Below are 24,000 nucleotides of genomic sequence, written 5' to 3'. Positions count from 1 at the left end.
AACTAGAACTGTCCGAGGCCACCCAGAGAAACTACAGGTACCCTTCTCCCGCACTGACTCCCACAGGCACTCCTTCCCTTCAGCTGCCGTCCGCCTGTGGAACCAGATTCTAGACCATATAATCTCAGCCATTTCCCCTCAGTCATTTAAGACCAGGACTGAGGCCTGGCTGCGAGCCTCAGGCTCAGAATAGCTACAGGACAGGGTTTGGGTGTCATAACAGACATCAGTCATCTAGAGCGGACCCCCCTTATTGTGGATTGTTGCCCTGTATAGGGATTACCACAGGATTATAGACAAAACAAGACAAGAAGGTCAAGCGCATGTAGGAGGAAACACATATTCGTTAGGAAAAGGAAACATGACACTCAAAAGTTTACAGGTGTTGACGAAATAATGCACTGTCCGTCCCACAAACTGGACACAACACCAGCCATGCCGGGAACCTTCAACCCATCATTCTCCTTTAACTGTGTGAGGAGTCACAGAACTGTTCACCAGGTTCCTCCAGGTCTGTCGGTTGTGTGTCAAAGCCTGCGGGGTCTCCGCAAACAGTTTGTATTACAGTTATACAATTATGCTCACACACATGCATATGCACTTACGTAACACTTCCAGGCTTATCAAAAGATGATTTAAAAAAAAACTATAAAAAAACTGGAGAGTTGGAGAACGTGACTGGTGGGGCCGGAAGGGGCATGCATCACGTCAACACCGGCACCTGTTACTGTGTGTAGTGTGTGGGTTGGACAGTCTTTTCTGTAACCCTGCTTAAAGCTTCATGTGGAATGAGAGCTCCCCACACTCAGTTCCCATCATCAGTCACCGAGGACAATTGGTTATCATTATTCTCCCTTGCCGTGGCATTCTCGTAGCCATTGTGTGTGCAGGTGATTATTTTGTTACAGATATTTTTATATCACCTGTACGTGCATCAGTTGCTGATAAAAAAAACAAAAGAAAGAAATTCTAAGTCCGCACACTGGCACAAAAACAACAACAACAACAACAACAACACACACACACACACACACACACACACACACACACACCACGCACACGCCGCACACACACACACACACACACACACACACACACACACACACACACACACACGGCACAAAACCCGCATCATTTGCGAAAAAAAAAAAAGAATTAGTAAGATGTGCACAACACTTAAGTCACAGACTGTTCAAACCTCTCCTAGCATAGACTAGCTCTTCCACCGGCACGGCGTCGAACACCACTTTATTGTCTGCACGAGCCTCCCTCCCCAACCCGTAGCCCTCCAAGCCCCACTCCCCCACTCTCCCAAGGATGGTATATAGTCATTGTCGGAATCCGTATAATCGCATGCTCATCTTTGAAAACGATGGACGGACGGGCGATCGGAGGGTTTCTCACCACTGAAATGACAGAATTCTATTATACAAATTCCTGCGATGTATTTATCCTGATCCTGAAGTCCGTGACTGTTTCCATAAACACATAGACTGAATAAACATAAACACATAGATTTTCCATAAACTGAACGTAAAAATAGTTATACATAATACAAATAAACATGCACGGGCGCAATAGCCGAATGGTTAAAGCGTTGGAATTTCAATCTGAGGGTCCCTGCGCCTGGTGCGTAACTGAGGGTGGAGATTTTTCCGAGGAGGAATTTTGTTTAATGTCCCGTCACACACTGATATCGGTGATTGTAGACATTTTGTTCATATATAAGTATACATTTGAGTATTATCGTTTAGAAGGGGTGGGGGATGTGAATGAATGGAGAGTTGGGGGAAACTGGGTAAATAAGGGAGGGGGTGGGTGAAATTTGAAAAAAAAAAAAAATCCAAATACAATTACACTAGCAAATTGCTTAAAGAACTTCGTAAAAGAGAAGTCGTTAAACTAAAAAGCGAAACAACTGATAATGAATGAAAAAAGTCAAAAACATCAACGTTCTCAGTGACTTGTGAAGACGCACTTTCGTGTACATAATTAAAGGTTTCATCAAGCTACAGTAAAAATTTATACGATACTTAATTGTCAGGTTACTAAAGCATATGCACTTGACATTAGAACAAGATACCTTCTTGATCTGTAATGAATTTGATAATAGTCTGAGAGTTAAACTCAGAACTGGTCTGTGAATCGGACCAATGAATCTGAGAGAGTCAACTGACGAGGTTTCAGAGTTGAATGAAAGCACCTATAAAAGTCTTTTTCTAGTATATTACTTATTTCCTTGACTGACAGTGGGCAATATACTTTTATACTATCTGTATGATTATTTGCTCCCCTTTTTGCTGCACTGTCTGCTTGGTCGTTATAAAGGGATGGTATCGCAACAAAAATCAACAATTGCACCCTTCACACATATGGAGTGCAATAAATGCCTAATTTCAAACCATGGGCAATAATCAGTCTTCTCTCTGATTATTCTCAAAAAAGGAGCAAACTTTTAAAACCAGATTGAGAATCAAACACTGATTTTTCCGATCTCCCAGGTCAACATAATATGTGCAGACCTGCTAGTTTCCTGAACCTCCTTCGTGTGTATACCCACGCAGAAGATCAACTAATACACACGTTAAAGATCCTGTAATCCATGTCAGCGTTTGGTGGGTTATGGAAACAAGAACATACCCAGCATGCACCCCCCAAAAAAATTGTTGGAGTATGGCTGCCTACATGGCGGGGTAAATAAACAAAACGGTCACACACGTAAAATGTTACATGTCTTAGTGTGTATGTGTGCGTGCCTGAAATCTGATTGAATGACACAGGAAACGCCGAATGATGAGCGCCCGGTGGCAGCCGTCAGTCGATCGGCTCAACCCAGGAACCGGATAGACACTAGTATCTATTCTAGTGTCTATGCCACGAAGCAGCAGCCTGTTGTGCAAATGACCCCGTATTTGTAAAGCGCTTAAAGCTTGGTCTCCGACCCGGAGGATAGGCGCTAAGTAAGTATCCATATCAATCAAAAGACAAAGTCAACTGAAAGGCATTCTTCAGTCCGGACGAACACGCCTTCAATCTTCAATCTTGTCACGTCCTCATGCCTAGAGATTCAAGTGATTTGGGTGTGCACAGCGCTGTGTGTCACGGTGTGTGTGTGTGTGTGTGTGTGTGAGTGTGATCGCGCGCGAGAGAGAGATCGCGAGAGAGAGAGCACGGACATTAATTTTATTCCACAGTATCTAGGCAGCGGGACATCTCCATGCAGCTATAGCGATGCGCTCTCTGGGTGTCATCCCTCAACCCGTCATTTACCGTTTGTGACTTCAGTTTGAACCGTGGTCTCTACTCAGAAGATTTAGAAGGTTGGGGCGCTAAGCTTCCTCTTGAAAGATACAAAGGAGGGGGCCTCAGCAATTCGTGATGCTGACTGGAGGCAGGGATGCGGCCAGGGAATTCCACGCTGGAATAACTGACCTGATAATTTGGGGGAAAAGCTATATTTGTATCACTTGTTTTTGTGGCAACTTGTCTGACTAACTTATAAGGAGTGGTTGCATCTAGTGCGGGTGCGTGGTGCCAGGGAGAAGGTACCGGCTGTTCTGATGGGATGTCAATCAATTGTTTATGATTTTGTACAACATGGAAGTCAGTGACACTTCAGTTTTCCTCTTGAGTTCAGTTCGCGATTCACTGAAGGGATTCCCACTTTAATTCATTGAGCATAACTGAGACACTACTGGTGGTGTTAGTCGTTGCAATTGGTGACACTGATATCTCGCTGCTCTTCTCTGAACGGCCTCTAGCTTTTTCAGTGGTCACATCCTTGGTGTGAGGATTCCAGACTGTGCATCCGGCTGAATACTCGGCAAAAGTGGGAACTAATGCACTAGGGTCCGGCACGGTGTCAGGTAAAAATAGGTGATCGTTTTCGTTTCTCTGCGGCTTCGGTGCAGTCCTATGCCAATTTCGCCGGAGGAATCCTATCCATGATATTGTTAGCCTTCTTTGTGATTTTATCTACATCGGATTTCCAGCTCAGTTCTTTGTTGAGGTCACAGGTCAGCTCAGTCCTAGGTAGGAAGCAGCCGATGATGTTCCGCCGCTGGCCAGGTTGTGGTGGTAATCAAAGGTCACTCGCTTCCTAGATCGCCGGAGAGCAAGTCACCATTTAGTATGCTGCATTTTGCGGGTGGAACTGCATACCCCATTTGGTTTCTGCTCATTTCGCAAGGGTGGTCAGGTCATCCTTTTCAAAAGCTCGTACAGAATCATTGCACGAAAACCAAGTCTGCTCACTACGGCGCAGATCAATGTTAGCTTAACTGGGACTAGTGAAGTGCACTGAGTCACTGACCCTGGCCGTGTATTTTGCCTTACACTTCATAATTCAACGGCCGGGTGGACTTGAAAATAGGTATGAATTTAATGACGAAAGTGGCGATTATCATGACATGCCCGATAATTTCTTTCATTATTTCATAGTTACATCACACTGGCTCAAACTCTGTATGGAAAAGTCCTCGTAGTGCAGTTGCGCTCGAATATTAAAGAAAAGAAACGCAAGTAACTTGAAAGATACAGTGAAAACAATTGTAACTTTATCATTTTGTTGCTGTTTGAATTTTCGGAGCAGAGAGAGAGAGAGAGAGAGAGAGAGACTGTGTGTGTGCATCACAAAGTTGCTGTCACTCAGCAGGCGCCTGTTAGCTCAGCCGGTGGTCTTCGATTTGGTACAACCACTCTGATTGGATAACCTTTGACCCAAATGACTTCAGTGTAACATGGCGGAAGAGAAGAAGGAAACGAAGGAAGCACTCGCTGTGTCTTTCCCTGCTGTGATCTTTCTACGATGGTTTTGAAGGATTACCTCCAGGGAAATAGTTAATACAAACAAACCAAAAGAGAAACAATACGTTGCTTTAATGTGTTCATTCGACTTTGGAATTAATGATTCATTTGACTTCGAGAGACAAAAGCAGACGACATAACCGCGTACATTTTTCGATTTTCTTTTTTTCTCAGAAAGTTGAGAAAGTTACGATTTCTCTAAAAATCTGCTGACGTTTCAGACACACTGTGTGTACCTTCAGAATACGGTGTACTGTAAGTCAGAAACTGTGAAAACATGTCGTCGAGGAAAGAAAAACAACGTGTCGAGAAACGAAACAGTCTTGTAAGTTGAACGATATTAATTTCCTCAGCATGACGGTTAAATTGCTCACCACGGTGGACCCACGCCCATTTATTGTTTGTAAACTTTTGATACTAGAACCTCATCTCATGTCCCATTCACAATGATTATAGGTTTTGATTTTCAGCGCAGAATTTTGATGTCTTGTTCGCTTTTGTGTTTACAAGGTCAGCTGTTTTGATCATCATGACATTTGCAATAAATATAGCTTTACTGACATGAAAACAGCGTCACGGATATAATAATTTCAGAAGTTAGAAGTCATTACAGAAAGGCAGGGATAAGATAATGATTTAAATGTACTGGGCATGGGTCTGTTATTCAATGTATCGCCTACATACACAGGCCATATATGTATGGCAAACGTGATACTTGCCTTGAAATTAATAGTTGAATGAAATATATGACAACAACAAACAGCAGTATCGAACAGTAATTAATATATAGATACCTGGTGGTTTGTGCCTGCTGATTAGCTTCATTGTTCAGTTTGATAATTCTGTTTTGGAAAACTTCAGCCAAATATATTGTGTCTGCAGTCATATCTTTAAATGCGCCTTTTATTTCCTGACATAAAATACTTTGAATGAATTGCCTGGAATGGTGGATTCAATTGATTATTTACAGAAAACATGCTGTGTTTTCATTGGCAGCAACAATAATAACAGTAAAAGCAATAGAATAGACGCGCAAAATTTGGCCAAGCAGAGCAAACCGATAGGCCTAGTTTGCATCAGTTTGACATGGTTTGTATATATAACACCAAACATGGAGTATAATACAAACTCCTCCTACTAGTTTGATAGATCCAGCAGATGATACATTTTTATGCAAGAGATAAGCAGATTGATGATACGAGAAAGCATTATTGTTCTTTTTTTGGTGACACATTTTTATGCATAATTGTCCGGGACAGTGTGCAAATAGTGCGTGATGTTGCCCCAAAACCAATTGGATAAGTATCTGTAGATTTAAAAAAAATGCTGCTACTGCTACTGTACTGATTGAGAAAGGTTTCTTTTCTCCATTACGATCTTCACAATCATATCCATCATTCCATGTAATCTTGTCCCTAATTATTGACTTGGATGAGATTTTTTCCTGGTTTATTCAAAACATTATCTTAGCAGAAATCGTCCCAGTTTTTTTCCCTACTTCATTAAAGCAGAGAGAAGATTAAAGAAGTATGATCATTGCCATGCATTTGTCTGACTTGAACTACTTTATACAGGTGTAGGTCAAGTCAAAATGACATTTATTTAGGGTTTAAGACTATGTTTGTTTTGGCATTGGTATGGATGCACATGCAGTGTGTGTGTGTGTGTGTGTGTGTGTGTGTGTGTGTGTGTGTACATGCGCATATTTGTGTGTGTATGTGTGCACTGTGTGTCAAACAATGTGTTTATCCTGTTGGGCTTGTGTAGAGTTGAAACAAAATAAAATAGCTGAATCACTGAGGTGATCTATGATGAATACTGATCATATACCTAGTTAATATGCCAGGTAGATTGATTACTGCACATTCACAGTACTTGAGTACTCATTAAAGAGAATTACATAGTATGATAGTGTGCTGTATGTAAATTAAAACTATGTGTTTGTTAATATTTATGTGGAAATGTCTGTATGTTTTGGAAAGGCATCTTTTTCAATGGGAACTGTGGCTTTGAATTGATCCACAGCTGTCCAAGGTGGGGGCAGGGTTCTGGGGCAAGGAGAAGAAGAAATCTGTATCGTCAGCTGCAAAATCTCCCCTGGCAGAAGATGCAGCTTTTGAGTTCCCAGGGGCGGAATCGCGAGGCGAATCTGTGGATGTGGATTCCATCGCTGAATATGAAGTCAATGAACGCTTCGAGCAGATGTTGGTAAGTAAGCCTGTTACTGTAAGTTTCTGTTTTTGTTTGTTTGTTTTTGTTTTTTGTTTTATCCACCATTCAGATTGTTTATTTCTCAGTTTTTCAAGTCAGGTTGAGTGCATATTGTACTTAACAGTTTCATGCTGTACATGTATGCTAAAAATAAACAACTTCATTGTTTTGGTTTTATTTGGGGAGGAACGATGAATATACTCATGCACACTTGCACACACGCAGGCATGCAGGCCTATTCACACATGCTGAAAGTAGTTTTTTTTAGATATGTAGATATGTAGCTAAGTCCTTTGTCAGATACCTGCAACAGAAGATGTCACACACACACACACACACACACACACACACACACTAACACACACACTGAACTGAACTGAACATGCTGTGAAACCACATGTGAACACTAAAAAATACACACAGACTCACACATCACACTCTGTACATGTATGTGCATGCGTGCGTGCACTTGCACACACACACACACACACACACACACACACACACACACACACAAACTGATATAAATCTACACACATACTGGGAGTAGTTTATATATATATATATATATATATATATATATATATATATATATATATATCTGTAGATGTGTAGCTAAACCCTTTGTTTGCCAGAGACATACATTTACAACAGTAAGATGTCACAAAGATGATGTTGACACAGCACTCATCAGTATTCAGAAAAAAATTTCAGTGTCAGTGTGTGTATTACCACTATTACACAAACAGAGCTTTGTGAATGTAACCAGGACTGTAAGTGGACATGTATGTTGTATAATATATAACATGAATTTGACTCCTTGATAAATATTTGTTCTATAATCGGATAACAGGTTAGTGATGCACTTTGGGTCATTCTGTATATTATTTATTTATTTATTTATTCACTTTTGGAAGATCAGGCATAAGTGGCACAATATTAAAAAGGATAAACTTTAGAATATATAATATTTGAAGGGAAAATACCAGCTTTTAGTATGAAAGGAGATTAGTTACTTACTGAAACTCTTTAATGATAAACTTTTCAGATGGTGCAAAAAATAAACAAATGAGTAATCAGTCAAATTATTTTCAGCTTGATGCAAAGTATTACTTTCTAGAACACAAAATTATAACTTTATAGAACACAAAATTATTAGCATAATTTCATCTGTGTGATTATTTATTATCGCTTCTTTGTGGATTGTATGTGTGGGCGAGAGAGAGAGAGACAGGGAGAGAGAGAGACAGACAGAGAGAGAGAGAGAGAGAGTGCGTGTGTGAACAATTGTATACACGAGACATTCTTTCACCCATAACTATGCAATGCAGTTTTCAAAGTGCGCCCAGAAACTAATCAGAATCTCAGGAAAAACTCGTTTTTCCTTCTTTGCCCTGTTTCCTTTATTTCTTTCTTCTTGGGGGTATTTTTGTTTTGTTTTTGCCTGAAGAAAGCTGAATGGGAAAAAGAAAGGCATGTTTATGTTAACCCTAGCAGGATTAGTGAGCATGTAAGCTGGTGCCTGACAGAGTGTGTACAGTGGTCTACGCATGGATGAGTTTCATTTCATGGTTATTGGATTCATAAGGAGAGGCCTGTAATAGGCTGGACAGTATCTGTACACAGTATCACAGAGTGACAGAGAGAGAGAGAGACAGAGCAGCGACTGAGATAGGAGAGAGAGAGGAGAGGGCAGGGGGTGTAAGACAGGAAGAGAAAAGTGGGCAGGAAATGGTCAGTTTAGACTACTTATAAATACTAGTACCAAACAAATGCAACATTGTGCATGTGTATGTGTGTACACATGTGCGCACATACACACATACGCACACACAGGCATACAATGATACATGCAGAAACACACAAACATGCATGCATACATATATTCACAGGGTACAAACACAGGTAAACACACACACACACACACACACACACACACACACACACATATATGCATAATTTTATGCATACACTCCATTGTGGAATTCCCATGAGAGACAGAGAGGATGATTCAGTGAGAGGAAGCTCAGAGGTTTGAAGACAGCTGACTGTATCATGTATGTAACAATGTCTTCTTTCACAAAAATCTGCACAACCAGTCACACCCAACCAGCCACACACAGACATTCACATTATACACAAAATACTCAGTTGTTCTCCCATGAGTGAGGTAAAATGTTTGTAGTTGGGTTTAGTCTTGGTTGGAAATAACCAGGTCAAGAAACTTAAAAAAATATGATTATTTTTTTTTTGCTTTTCATCTAAAAGAACTGAATAAAAACAGTTTTACATGTGTACATTATACAAATGTAAAGGTGCAACAAAGAGTTTGCAGAAAGTGGACAAAAAACATGATTTTTGTTGTTCAGTTTGGGTAGATCTATTGCATGTATGAGAAACTTGTAAGTGATGTGTGTAACTGTTGTAAGGCGCCTGTACTTCTTGTACAAATACTTCTAATCAACCACAAGAGCATTGACTGGCTGTCACAAAACCTCCTTACTTCCAATAGACATATTTTACAATGCCTTTTCTTTTCGGTGTGGCTGAATTTATAGCTTAAAAAAAAAAAAAAAAATCTGGGTTCTTGCCAGAAGAAATAACCCTCCTGTTCGCCGTCTGCTGGTTTTTCTGTCTCTTAGACAGACAGGTGCTTTATGAGGTTCCGTTCACTGACTTCTGATTGAATTAGATGCAGATTGCGTCAGCAAGAAAAGCCTGAAAACTTGGCTGTCTGCACTGTCATTCTGTCAGTCTCTCTGCAGTCACACAAAAGTATTGAAGTAACCCTTCTTTACCCAACAAGGTATTGAAGGATTGGCTGTGAGCCGACACAAGAATAGACCTGGTTTCATCATGGGATAGATTTAGTCAGTTGTCAGGTGTGGAAGGGCTTCAGGTCTGTGTGTATTGATTTTCCAGTTTGTTTGTCTCTGTCTGATGAGGAGTTCTGTATTTCGTCTGCCCTTTACAGTAAGGTGTTTTATGTGCAGTGGCTTCTTTCAGAAGAAGACAAGAAGAAATTTGAGGCGTGTTTTTTGTTTTGTTTTTGGTCTGGAATTTGGAGGCAGCATTTTAATCTGTGAATAAACATTGTTGTTAATATAATGAATTATTATTGATGTTGTTGCTTTTGACCTAGTTGTTCTTTTGTTACAAGTTGTTGGTGCGTTATTATTTTATGGGTTATGTTTGTTTCCACATTTGTATGTAATGTTGTGGTTTTGGATGATGCAGAGTAAAGAAAGGACACTCCGTACACCTGCCCCAACCCCACACCTGCCCCAAACAAGCAAACTAAAAAGAAGTCAAATAAGCAGAAAGATTGGAAAACTGGGGGACATATGAGATAAACTGGTGGCAAATAATAAGTATGCACCAGCAATTGCACACACGTATGATATATATCATCTAATATCACTGATAGTGAAAAGATGCTAAACTAAAGAACGAACGAACACATATATATGGACAGGCTTTATCCCTGCCTCTGTTCGCAACCCTTCAAATGAGGTTTTGGCCTTAAACTGAATAAACTCATATCAAATCATTCATTCTCTCTTTCTCTCACTCTCTCTCTTCTCCCTAGATATATCCATTTTCTTTCTTTTTGTTGCGCTTTTCTTTCTTAATTTTGTTATTGTGCCTATCTCAATATCCTTTTTTTGAATTTATTCATTCTCACACTCACACACACACACACACACACACACACACACACACACACACATTCCAGCAAACATTTATATTTACCAAGTCTCTGGAAGTGCAGACGCATGGTTTTATTAATGGATCGAAAATTCTTCCAGGTATGCTTTTTCTTCCCCCCCCCCCACCCCCCCAGACCTTTCTTGTAGCTGTTTTTATTGACCAGACTTTGGTGCTTAGACTGTGAGATCTTCTAAGAAGAAACCGGGACAGTTGTCACTGTGCAGCATGTGTTACAAGTACAAGGCACCAAACCAGATCTGCTGCAGCATTTGTTTTGACTGTGATTAAAACACATGAAAATTCTTTGTGCGGGTAGTTAGATGGGTGAGTAAGTATTAGATGGAGGGGATGGAGTGTGGAAATGAAACTATTAACTTTAGTTTTGAGAGAAAGGAAGACATTTTTTTTTATTAAAGTGAAAAAAAAAGTGTAGATCATAGTCTTTATAATCTGTGTGTATGAATTGCATCATTAGTGGAACAGTGGCCTAGTGGTAATGTGCTCAAGTAGGAAGCGGGTTCGAGTCCTGTATGAACCCGGATTTATACTCCCCCCTCCACTAGACCTTGGGTGGTGGTCTGGGTGCTAGTCTTTTGGTTGATAAACCGAGATCCTGTGTGCAGCGTGCACGTAGTGCAGCTGAAAGCACCATGGCAATACAAGTATTGTCTCTGGAACAAAAATTCTGTAGAAAAACCTAATTTGATATGAGAACAAATACTCTGGCAGACATAAAAAAAGAAAGAAAAAACAAAAACAAAACAAAACAAAGGTGGATGGCACTGCTCTGTGGTGACATGCTTTTCCTGGGGAGAGCAGCCCAATTTCACACAGAGGAATCTGCTATGATAAAAAGTGATACAGTTTACAACAATGCAATACTAATTACTATACAATCCCCCCCCTTTTTTTTTCCTAGAGAGTTGATTGTTCATGAATGCAACTCAGGGTGTGTCCTACACAGAGGTGTGGACCTCAGACCACTTGTCAAGACCTTGCCTCGCCCCACAAAGCACACATAAATAACTCTGTCTGTCCGTCTGTCTTTATAACTGCCTAGGTCTCTGTTTCTCTCTTTCACATGCACACACACACACACACACACACACACACACACACACACACACACACACACACACACATGCACACACACACACACACATGCACACGCACACATTCTCTCACACAAACACATAGGGGCGTGTGCGTGTGTACACACACACGCACACACACACACACACACACACACACACAAGCTCGCACAGACACACACACACACACAGACACACAGACACACACACAACACACAGACCTATTCACATGCCTCCCCTTATAGATTGTCAAGTATGTTGTAATGCAGGGAGGAGGCGAACTCAGGCTCGACTCTTGTAGCCTCTTAAGAGAGCTGCACACGCCCTCAAAGTCATACTCTCAGCATCAGTGTGCATCCCATAGTGCACACCCCCCCACACACATTAATAACATATGTAGGCACTGGCGCATGTATGCATTCATATATTCACTTATACAAACACACACACACACACACACACAAACAACAACAACAAAAAAGAAGAAAACAACAACAACAACAACAACAAACCACAACAAAATAAGTAAAGAAAAACATGCGTACTCTCAGACTGACACATTAAGTAAAAGCAGAAACTGTAAAGGTATAGAAAGTGTTCAAGGAAAAAGGCATCATCACTATAGGTATAGAAACATGTGGGAGGAAGAACAATACTGTGCTGAACCAAACCTAAACTCTGGTATCATTATCATTTAAAATAAAAAGTAATGATTTTGAGTATGTATCATATTTTGTGTGCTGTGTGAGTAGTACTCCTTGTTGGTTCAGCTTAGGCAAGGTTTACAGTGAAGTACCATGCTCTCGAAAGTTTTCCTCTCACACATCTTACCATATGCAATTTCATACACATACTCCGAGTTTCACACAAAACTTCCACATCTAGTTTCCCATCCATTTCGCCTACCCCATTACCCCCTTCCCCTCTCACACGTCCTTCCCTTGTACCCCCAACCCCCTCCCCTCAAACCCCACTTTCCCCTCCCCGCACTTCCCTCCCCTGTTCCCCCAACCCCCTCCCCTCAAACCCCACATTCTCCCCCCCACTTCCCTCCTTTGTACCCCCAGCCCCTCCCCTCAAACCCCACTTTCCCCTCCCCGCACTTCCCTCCCCTGTTCCCCCAACCCCCTCCCCTCAAACCCCACTTTCCCCTCCCTCCACTTCCCTCCCCTGTTCCCCCCAACCCTCTCCCCTCTAACCCCACATTCTCCCCCCCACTTCCCTCCTTTGTACCCCCAGCCCCTCCCCTCAAACCCCACTTTCCCCTCCCCGCACTTCCCTCCCCTGTTCCCCCAACCCTCTCCCCTCTAACTCCACTTCCCCTCCCTCCACTTCCCTCCCCTGTTCCCCCCAACCCTCTCCCCTCTAACTCCACTTCCCCTCCCTCCACTTCCCTCCCCTGTTCCCCCCCAACCCTCTCCCCAGTAACCCCATATTCTCCCCCCATTTCCCTCCCCTTTACCCCTTAGCCCCCTTCCCTCAAACCCCACATTCTCTCCCCCACTTACCTCACTTGTACCCCCACCCCCCTCCCCTCAAACCCCACTTCCCCTCCCTCCACTTCCCTCCCCTGTTCCCCCCAAACCTCTCCCCTGTAACCCCCCATTCTCCCTCCACTTCCCTCCCCTGTACCCCCTAAATCCCCCCTCCCTCCAACCCCACCCACTTCCCTCCCCTGTACCCCCTAAATCCCCCCTCCCTCAAACCCCACCTACTTCCCTCCCCTGTACCCCCTAAATCCCCCCTCCCTCCAACCCCACCCACTTCCCTCCCCTGTACCCCCTAAATCCCCCCTCCCTCCAACCCCACCCACTTCCCTCCCCTGTACCCCCTAAATCCCCCCTCCCTCAAACCCCACCCACTTCCCTCCCCTGTACCCCCTAAATCCCCCCTCCCTCAAACCCCACCCACTTCCCTCCCCTGTACCCCCTAAATCCCCCCTCCCTCAAACCCCACCCACTTCCCTCCCCTGTACCCCCTAAATCCCCCCTCCCTCAAACCCCACCCACTTCCCTCCCCTGTACCCCCTAAATCCCCCCTCCCTCAAACCCCACTCACTTCCCTCCCCTGTATATCTATAGCCCCCTCCCTCAAACACCACATTCTCCCCCCCACTTGCCTCCTCTGTACCCCCTACCCCCCCACCCCCCTTCAAACCCCACTTCCCCTTCCCCCCACTTACCATCCCTGTAACCTCTTAGCCCCCTCCCTCAAATCCCACATTCTCCCCACCCCCACTTACCTCCATTGTACCCCCTAACCCCCTCTCCCTCAAACCCCACTTCCCCTCCCCCCACTTACCTTCCCTTTACCCCCTAAACCCCCCCTCCCTCAAACCCCACTTTTCCTCCCCCCCCCCTCCACTTACCTTCCCTGTACCCCCTGACCCCCATCCTCCCTCAAACCCCACATTCTCCCCCCACTTACCTTCCCTGTACCACCTACCCCCCCCCCTTCCCCCCCTCAACCCGCACTTCCCCATCCCTCCACTTACCCCCTCTGTACCCCCTAAACCCCCTTCCCTCAAACCCCACATTCTCTTCCCCCTCCCCGTCCCCCCACTTACCTTCCCTGTATCCCACAGAACCCCCTGTCCTTTTAGTTTAACTTCCCCTTCTCCTACTCCCAATTCTTTTCTTTTGTGTATTCACGATTCTTGCCTTTATTTCTTTTTTTCTTTGTTGTTATTTGCACTTGTTATTGATTACGAAATGTTCCTCCTGATTATGACAATAATTCATTGTCATGATCCCAGCAGAAAATCTGCCATGGAAGGTGATGCTGAATGGACTCCTAATATACACGTTAACATTGTTGTGGTGTGTCAATGTGCAGGACGACATGAACCTGACAGAGGAGAAGAAGGCTGTATGATAATTGACATGTATGTCACCAATGAGTATGATAATACTTAATAGGCATGCATGTCACCAATGTGTATGGTGATTGGCATGTATGTCAGCAATGTGTATGATAATTGACATGTCAACACTGTGTATGATAAGTGACATGTCAGCACTGTGTATAATTGACATGTCAACACTGTGTATGATAATTGACATGAACCTGACAGGGGAGAAGAAAGCTGTATGATAATTGACATGTATGTCACCAATGTGTATGATAATTGACGTCAATGTATGTCAACACTGTGATAACTGACATGTATGTCACCAATGTGTATGATGATTGACATGTTATGTCAACACTGTGTATGATAATTGACGCGTGTGTCAACTCTTTTGTATGATAATTGACATGTTTGTTGATACGTGTGTGATAATTGACGTGTAATGACATATGCTGACACTGTGTGCAGGACGACATGAACCTGACAGAGGAGAAGAAAGCTCCCCTGAGGGCCAGAGACATGGGGTCCAAGCGCAACATGCTCAGCATGCACATGAAAGGGGCTGCCAAGGTCAGTCAGTAATGATGATAACTCTGCTAGTACTAGTACTAGTACTACTAATGCTTACAGTTACAGCAACAACAACAACAATAATAATAATAATGATAATAATAATAATAATGACGATGATGATGATGATGATAATAATAATAATAATAATAATAGTAATGACAATGATGATGATGATAATAATAATGATAATGATGATAATGATGATGATGATAATAATAATGATTTATTATTATTATCATTGTTATTAATGATAGTAATAGTAATAATGATGATATTAATGATAGTAATGGTAATAATGATAGTAGCAGTAGTAGTTGTAGTAATGATAATGATGATAATATTTACAATTCTTCTTCTTGTTATTTAACTTATATATGCTCAGTTGTGCTGTACAGTGTAAAACGTGCTATGCATTTAAATTCCAAAAATGACATCTTCTAGATCAAATCTACCTGTAATGTATATATATAAATATATACGTACACACAATAAAAACATTATGCACAACATAGCACTTAGAATGCATATGAAACCCCACAGTACCTAAATGATGGAATCTCATATCACAATGCTGCACACAAATACAATAGTTCATAAAACAATATCACAGTTCCTAAAACCATCCAAATACTCGAAACCATGAGTGAATTACATATCTCACAATGTCCAAAATGATATACAACCAGAATCACGATGCTGAAAAATCACTCACCGTCCCTCTCCCCCACACAACACCTCAACAACATAATTATACAGAGAACAGAAAGGAGCAGAAAGTCACACTGATGCAGGCACCATGAGAGGTGTGTCACACTTGCCCTACACACCCATGTGGGGATGCCAGGGGTAGGGGGCTGGGGGGGAGCGGGGGTGCTTTCAGTATCAGCAGGATCCCCCCCCCCCCCCCCACACCCTTTGGAAATTCTGTGCTGGAATTTTCCTCTTTTCCAACGCTCTCTTTTGTTTCCAGGCTTTTCTTTTTAATTTTTTTTCCTGTTGTTTCTTTCCTATTTTCTGCCTTGCTCATCCATTTGTCTGTATTTTGTTGTTGTTGTTGAAAACCTTGAATATTTTTTGTCTTTTTCTGGACTTGATGAAGAACTCTTACTGTCCTGTGTGTTTGGCTGCAAGGGGATGCATGAGGTACCCATTGACAATTGTTGCTTTTGTATGCTTGTTATTAGACATATATTTTCTGTTTTTTGTGTATGATTACGCTGACATCCATGTCAGTTTTGTTTAATCCTCTGATGGAAAATTGATGGAATGGTTTATCAGCAAGATTGTGAATGTACTTGTGTCTTATCTTCTTTTGCATTTGTGTGTGTCACTGTGTGTGTGTGTGTGTGTGTGTGTGTGTGTGTGTGTGTGTGTGTGTGTGCTTTTATTTTAGAATATTTTCCACCCCCATTTTTTATCCACATATATTCTGACTGGTAATGTAAAAACATACACATAAACCCACCCATCCACACACGTACAAGCAAACACATGTACACATAATATTTGCGCATATGCATATTCACATGCTCTTACACCCATACAGTGACACTCACACAGCCACTCAGACACACAGACACACAAGCACACGCATTATAAGCGTGCATGTACACACACACACACACACACACACACACACACACACATGTCAGTTGTTCTCTTTGCCTACCTTTCTTGTTGCACAGTGTCACTGACTGCCACTGGAATGGAAAATATCATACCACTGTGTACAAATGTCAAATGAATGTTACAAAACTATAAATGATTACCTTGTAAAGGGTTAGTTCAGAAACAAGGACACTTTCTGAAAAAAAAGAGAAAAGAACAGAAGAAAATATCCTAGGCAGACAAAATCAGAAGCAAAATAACACACACACACACACACGCACACACACACACACACACACACACACACGCACACACACACACACACACACACACTCCAAACAAAAACAATAACAACAACAAAAAACAAAGCAAAACAAAACAAAACAACAACAACACAGACAGACAGACACAGACACACAGACAGACAGACAGACAGACACATACACACACACACACACACACACAACCAAACCAAAACAAAAATACACAAAAAAACAACAGCACATAAAAGCATAAACATTAGAAAAGTGACAGCAATAATAAAAGATCCAAAACAAAATACTGCTTTTTTTTCTTTTCTTTTTTTTCCCCCTTGTTCACAAGGTTATATTTTGACTTTTCACGACATCAATGTGATTCAACATTCACATAGCAAAACATTTGGTCCATCAATGATCATCGAAAAAAAAAGAAGAAGAAAAAAATCATTAATCTGTTAAGATACAAGGGTTTTTTCAATATGATAATACTTATAATAGTAATAATAAGATGAAGAACAATAACAAATAATAAAGAACAAGATAAACAAGATACCAAATGTCACATCATGGCATGTATACATGTTGAAATAGTTTCAAGGAGCACCAGTTGTTGTTGTTTTTTTTGTTTTTTGTTGTTGTTTTTATAAAGTGTGTTATTAGAGGATTATTATAATTATGTTATCCATTACCTGTGGCGGCTTACTTCTTTTATCAAAAATACTGCTTTGTTAGATGCTGAATAAATGATAAATGCTTTTTTTTTTTTAAATAAAGTTTTCAGGATTCCTGTGTGCAGTCAGTGCAGTGCCATGCATATTATTCTGGCAAAACATAATTATGGCCTCACAGAATAAATACTTGCACTGTGTGATTTGGACACATGAAAATAAATGTAATTGATAGGTGACCATTTTTGTGATGAATATGTGATTATAATAGTCTTGATCATTCTGCCCAAACAATTGTGGTCTACAATGATTTGAGCATGTGTGAGTGATGATCTGCACTGTTTCATTACTCACGTGCGCTCATTCCGAGTCCCCTATACACACCCATACCCGGGTTCGTCTGTCACAGTCCCAGTGCTGGCAGTCCACCAGGAACCATTGATGTTAGGTTGCCAGGAGGCTACACACCAGAGGAGACCCTGCACTGCTGCTGAGTCACTTTGGTAGTGTTCAGTAGTTCCTGTTCTGATTTAACGTTCTTAGGACACCACCTACTAAGCCCCCTACTAACGACAATAATGGCTCAGTCGCTGAACCAGACTGAGGGAGCGTCTCCCCCAGAGTGGAAACCGCCACCACATCCATCCAATGGCAGCCCCCCATGAATCCACCGACACTGAAGACCTTGACAAGACTCACCCCAAGCACGGAAGTGGAGGGGTTTCGAAACTGAGGTTACTATGAAAACGGGGCATGAAAGGCCGTATTATTTGGGGCTTTTTAAAATATTGATGATGAAGGAGGATGGCAATGATGATGATGATGACAATGCTGTTATGGAGGTCCATTTAGGACTGTGTGACAAGGCTGTACTCTACACTTCCTGTCATAATAATAATGATATTCCATGGACTGCACGTGTTAAACAGCCGAGGGGTGGGGAGCTGGACAGCCCCCAGGCGTTTGTCAAGGAGCTGCTGAACCCTGACCTGAAGGGGGACAGACGTCTGCAGGTGCTCCAGTCCCTTAGGGTCTCCCTCACCAGCAAGCCTGTCAGGTGAGGAGGGAAAGAGAGGGGGGAGGGAGGGAGAGAGAGAGGGGGGAAGGAGGGAGGGAGGGAGAGAGAGAGGGGGAAGGAGGGAGAGAGAGGAGGGAGGGAGGGAGAGATAGGTTTCCCTCACCAGCAAGCCTGTCAGTTAAGGAGGGAGAGAGAGGGGGGGAGGAGAGAGAGGGGGGGGAGGAGGGAGAGAGAGGAGGGAGGGAGGGAGAGAGAGGTTTCCCTCACCAGCAAGCCTGTCAGTTGAGGAGGGAGAGAGAGGGGGGAAGGAGAGAGAGGGGGGGGGGGGGGAGGAGGGAGAGAGAGGAGGGAGGGAGGGAGAGAGAGGTTTCCCTCACCAGCAAGCCTGTCAGGTGAGGAGGGAGAGAGAGGGGGGAAGGAGAGAGAGGGGGGGAAGGAGGGAGAGAGAGGAGGGAGGGAGGGAGAGAGAGGTTTCCCTCACCAGCAAGCCTGTCAGGTGAGGAGGGAGAGAGAGGGGGGAAGGAGAGAGAGAGGGGGGGGGGGAGGGAGGGAGAGAGAGGAGGGAGGGAGAGTGAGAGGGTTTCCCTCACCAGCAAGCCTGTCAGGTGAGGAGGGAGAGAGAGGGGGGAAGGAGAGAGAGGGGGGAGGGAGAGAGAGAGAGGGGGGAAGGAGGGAGAGAGAGGAGGGAGGGAGGGAGAGAGAGGGTTTCCCTCACCAGCAAGCCTGTCAGGTGAGGAGGGAGAGAGAGGGGGTGTTTTGGGGGAGGGGAGGAAGGAGGGAGGGAGAGGGAGGGTCTCCCTCACCAGCAAGCCTGTCAGGTGAGGAGGGAGAGAGAGGGGGTGTTTTGGGGGAGGGGAGGAAGGAGGGAGGGAGAGGGAGGGTCTCCCTCACCAGCAAGCCTGTCAGGTGAGGAGGGGATGAGAGAGAGAGAGGGGGGAAAGAGGGAGGGAGGGAGGGAGAGAGAGGGTTTCCCTCACCAGCAAGCCTGTCAGGTGAGGAGGGAGAGAGAGGGGGGAAGGAGAGGAGAGAGAGAGGGTCTCCCTCACCAGCAAGCCTGTCAGGTGAGGAGGGAGAGAGAGGGGGGAAGGAGAGGAGAGAGAGAGGGTCTCCCTCACCAGCAAGCCTGTCAGGTGAGGAGGGAGAGAGAGAGAGGGGGTGGAGGGTGTGTCTGTGTGCCAGAGAGAGAGAGAGAGAGAGAGACTGAAAGAGAGAGGGAGAGATACAGAGAGGGAAACAGAGACAGAGACTGAAAGAAAGAGGGAGAGATACAGAGAGAGAGAAACAGAGACAGAGACTGAAAGAGAGAGGGAGAGATACAGAGAGAGAGAAACAGAGACAAAGACTGAAAGAGAGAGGGAGAGAGATAGAGAGAGAGAAACAGAGACAAAGACTGAAAGAGAGAGGGAGAGATACAGTGAGAGAGAAACAGAGACAAAGACTGAAAGAGAGAGGGAGAGATACAGAGAGAGAGAAACAGAGACAAAGACTGAAAGAGAGAGGGAGAGATACAGTGAGAGAGAAACAGAGACAAAGACTGAAAGAGAGAGGGAGAGATACAGAGAGAGAGAAACAGAGACAAAGACTGAAAGAGAGAGGGAGAGAGATAGAGAGAGAGAAACAGAGACAAAGACTGAAAGAGAGAGGGAGAGATACAGAGAGAGAGAAACAGAGACAAAGACTGAAAGAGAGAGGGAGAGAGATAGAGAGAGACAGACAGAGAGAAAGAGAGGGAGAGAAGAGAGAGAGGGAGAGAGACAGAGTGCTTACACGGAAATCTTTCTTATTTTCTGAGGTCATGATAAAGTCTGAACTCTGTTTCTTAGTCATTTGTGTAACCTGTTCCTGAATGCATCACATTGCTGCACTGTCAGAACATGCACATTCATTGCAATAAAGGGTGTGTGTGTGTGTGTGTGTGTGTGTGTGTGTGTGTGTGTGTGTGTGTGTGAATGATGTGTGATGAACAGGTAGAGCCATACAAAGACAAAGGATTGTTTGTTGTAAAGTGTTCACAATAAAGTATTGAGGAAGAAATTTATACAAGCTAAAAACAGTAGTCTGTGTGTGCATGTGTGTGAATATGCATTTACTTGAACACTGTGCGTACATATGTGCATATGTATTGTATACACATGCAGATATGTCTGAACAAGTTTTTTGTTTGAGTATGTACTAAGAATAAAAACTCAGCTTTGAGCAAGATAAAATTTATTAGTGTTTCTGTTTTTTCAAAAAAAAACAAAACAACGATAAAAAGATTAGGGTGTGTGGGGGGGTTGTGTGGTTTTTTTTTTTCATAAATAAATTTAAAAAAAAAAGAATGTTTCCATGTGGTGTATTCTAACTTGGCTGTTTCTTTTATTTCAGCTGGGCGACAGAGTTTGGTGAACGAGGGCTGAACGCAATATTGAGAAACTTGACCTATTGCTGTGATAAGTAAGTGTGTAATGCTGTGGATTTTTTATTTCAAATTTTGCTGAAAGTGAAATAAGTATGGTGTATAGAATGCATAAGATGTTTTTCTTCTCACATGTTTATTTTGAAAAGTAAGGAAGTCTGCAGTTGGTAAGTTGCTCATTCACTTGTATAAGTTCTCATTTATTTTATTCCTGTGGAAAATAAAATATGGAAAATAAACATTATGTAATGCATGCTTTTGTTTATGATAGAATAGATTGATGTGTAGAGCAATGAATGCAAAACGAAGACAGATTGATTTGTTTTAAATTTGGATTTGTTTGATAATCAGTCATGATATAGTTGTTTTTTTTATACATCACATTTTTTGCCCATTGTTCTGTTACTCTGTTACATCTTTGTTACACACATGTGCGTGCGCTCAATCACATGTGCTCACACAAGCACAGGCCCACACACATGTGCAGTTATGCACACATGATCGTGCATGCTTACGTACACACACACACACGCTCACACGCACATACACATGCTTGTGACTCTTACACATACACACACACAGACACACACAAGACACAGACACACACACGCACACACACACACACAAACACACACACACATTCTCACACAATTACTTAATAATAAAATTTCTGCTTCATGATATTCTTCCCTCCCCCAGTAAAACAGAGAGGAAAAGTACCTTTGAGTGCGTCCGCTGCCTGAAGGCCTACATGAACAACAAGGTGAGTAGTGGGACTTGTCTCTCCATTCATCATCAAATTATGCTGTGTGTGGTCAGTGTGGAATGTCAGTGTGATCTGTGTTGTATTGTGCTGTATTGTATTGTAATGTATTGTATGGTATGGCATTGTGTTGTGTTGTTTTGTGTTGTTGTATTGTATTACATTGTACTGAAGTACTCTTTGTCATAACAACAGATTTATCTGTGTGAAATTCAGGCTGTGCATGGTATCTCAGTTTATCATTTCATCCGAATGACCAACGTCCAGATGATCACTGAAGGTGTAGAGGAGGGGAGAAAATACTGGTTGGTAAGGGATTCAGTCCAGTGCTGTCAGATTCTGTTGCTTTGTAGGTGGACGTGTTACCACTTGGCCAGCACTCCACGCATGGTGCTTTATTTCACTGTCCGATCTATAAAGCTGCTGTGTTTTAGTTTTTATTCAGCATCGTTCTTCAGGGGATAGGTGGCAGACTGGTTAGTCAAGACGCACATCTGTCAGTACAGAGAGTCTGTTAGGGTCTTGGTTTGAATCCAGCTTCCGCCCTTTCTTCCAAGCTTCACTGCAAAATCAAACTGAGCATCTGGTCATTCGGATGAGACGATAAACAAAGGTCCAGTCTGCAGTATGCACTAGGTGCACAGAAAAAGAACCCATGGCAATGAGAGCGTTGTCTTCTGGCAAAATTCTAGCAGATGTGGTGTAGTTTATGTGGATTTGTCCGAATGCGGTGACTGCTCTTTGAGAAACTGAAACTGAAACTTTTATTCAGCTTGAGTTTTACTCTTTGACATTTTAGTTCAAACTTTATCGTGTTCCTGTGTGTGTCAAGCTTGTCTGTGGGCTGGGAGACTTGTGTGAGTGCCAAGGCTTTGGATGCACACATAATTTTGAGTCAGATGAAATAACATGTATGAAGATGTAATAAGGAATGCCACATTACTCTGTCCTCTTTCAAAACAAATTGTAAAAAGTGTTCTGCATGGCCTATGGATTGTATTGTATTGTATTGTATTGAACAGCAGTAACGTAGTGACTTACAGTGGTGGCTTGGTATGCGTCACAGCAGTAACATGTGTGTTACTATACAGCAGTAATTTTGTGTGTGTCACAGTAAAGGAGTAATGTTGTGTGTGTTACAGCAGTAACATGTGTGTTACATAAGTAATATGGTTCATGTTGCAGTTGTAACAGAGTGTTACAGCAGTAAGATGTGTGCATTACGGCAGTAGCGTGGTGTGTGTTACAGCAGTAAGATGTGTGCATTACAGCAGTAATGTGGTGTGTGTTACAGCAGTACCATGTGTGCATTACAGCAGTAATATGGTGTGCATTACAGCAGTAACATGGTGTATGCTACATCAGTAACATGTGCGCACGTTACAGCAGCAACGTGGCGTGAGAGTTACATGCATAACGCGGGGTGTGTGTGTGTGTTACAGTATGGCCTGAAGCAGATGGTGGACCACGAGGAGGCGCTGACGATCCTGGCGCGGGCGGTGGACCCCTTCGACCCGCCCACCATGCTGGAGGCCATCCGCCTGCTGGCTGCCATGTGCTTCGTGCCCCCCACCGGGTCAGTCACTGCACACGCTGGCAGCATCGTCGTCTTGATGCTCATGTTGATGTTGATGATGTTGGTGCTGTTGATGCCGTTGTTGATGATGATGCTGTTGATGATGCTGTTGTTGATGCTGGTGCTGTTGCTACTTCTACTACTACTACGACTACGACTACTATCAGATAATGAAAATAATGATAATGATAAAAATGATAGTAATAATATTAAGTTGAAGAATGATGATGATAATAATGATAATAATAATAAAAATGATAATAATAATAATAATAATAATCATATGACTACTATGACTACTACGGATGTATGATAACAGTAATGATACTACTACTACTGCTGCTGCTGCTGCTACTATGCTACTACTACTACTATGACTAGCAACAGTAGCAATAATGATGATGGTGATGATAATAATGATGATGATGATAATGATAGTAAGGATAATGATAATAATAACAGTAAT

General features: G+C 42.8%; 1 protein-coding gene across 1 annotated transcript in view; it reads left to right on the top strand.

Moving 5' to 3' along the window:
• Positions 1-4,749: 4,749 nt before the first annotated feature.
• The window catches only part of LOC143298860 (protein diaphanous homolog 2-like), a 58,432-nt gene continuing 39,181 nt past the window's right edge, over positions 4,750-24,000 (top strand). Inside the window, exons 1-7 of the mRNA XM_076611860.1 lie at positions 4,750-5,131; positions 6,832-7,014; positions 15,139-15,240; positions 18,709-18,836; positions 21,165-21,233; positions 21,895-21,958; positions 23,401-23,534. Coding sequence (XP_076467975.1) covers positions 5,084-5,131; positions 6,832-7,014; positions 15,139-15,240; positions 18,709-18,836; positions 21,165-21,233; positions 21,895-21,958; positions 23,401-23,534 — 728 coding nt within the window. The 5' untranslated portion in view covers positions 4,750-5,083. The remainder of the gene's footprint in view (positions 5,132-6,831; positions 7,015-15,138; positions 15,241-18,708; positions 18,837-21,164; positions 21,234-21,894; positions 21,959-23,400; positions 23,535-24,000) is intronic.

The sequence above is a fragment of the Babylonia areolata genome, chromosome 24 (genome assembly GCF_041734735.1).
Source record: "Babylonia areolata isolate BAREFJ2019XMU chromosome 24, ASM4173473v1, whole genome shotgun sequence".
Lineage (NCBI taxonomy): Eukaryota > Metazoa > Mollusca > Gastropoda > Neogastropoda > Buccinidae > Babylonia > Babylonia areolata.
Note: the sequence above shows the minus strand (reverse complement) of the source record. Positions and strands in the feature narration are given on the sequence as shown.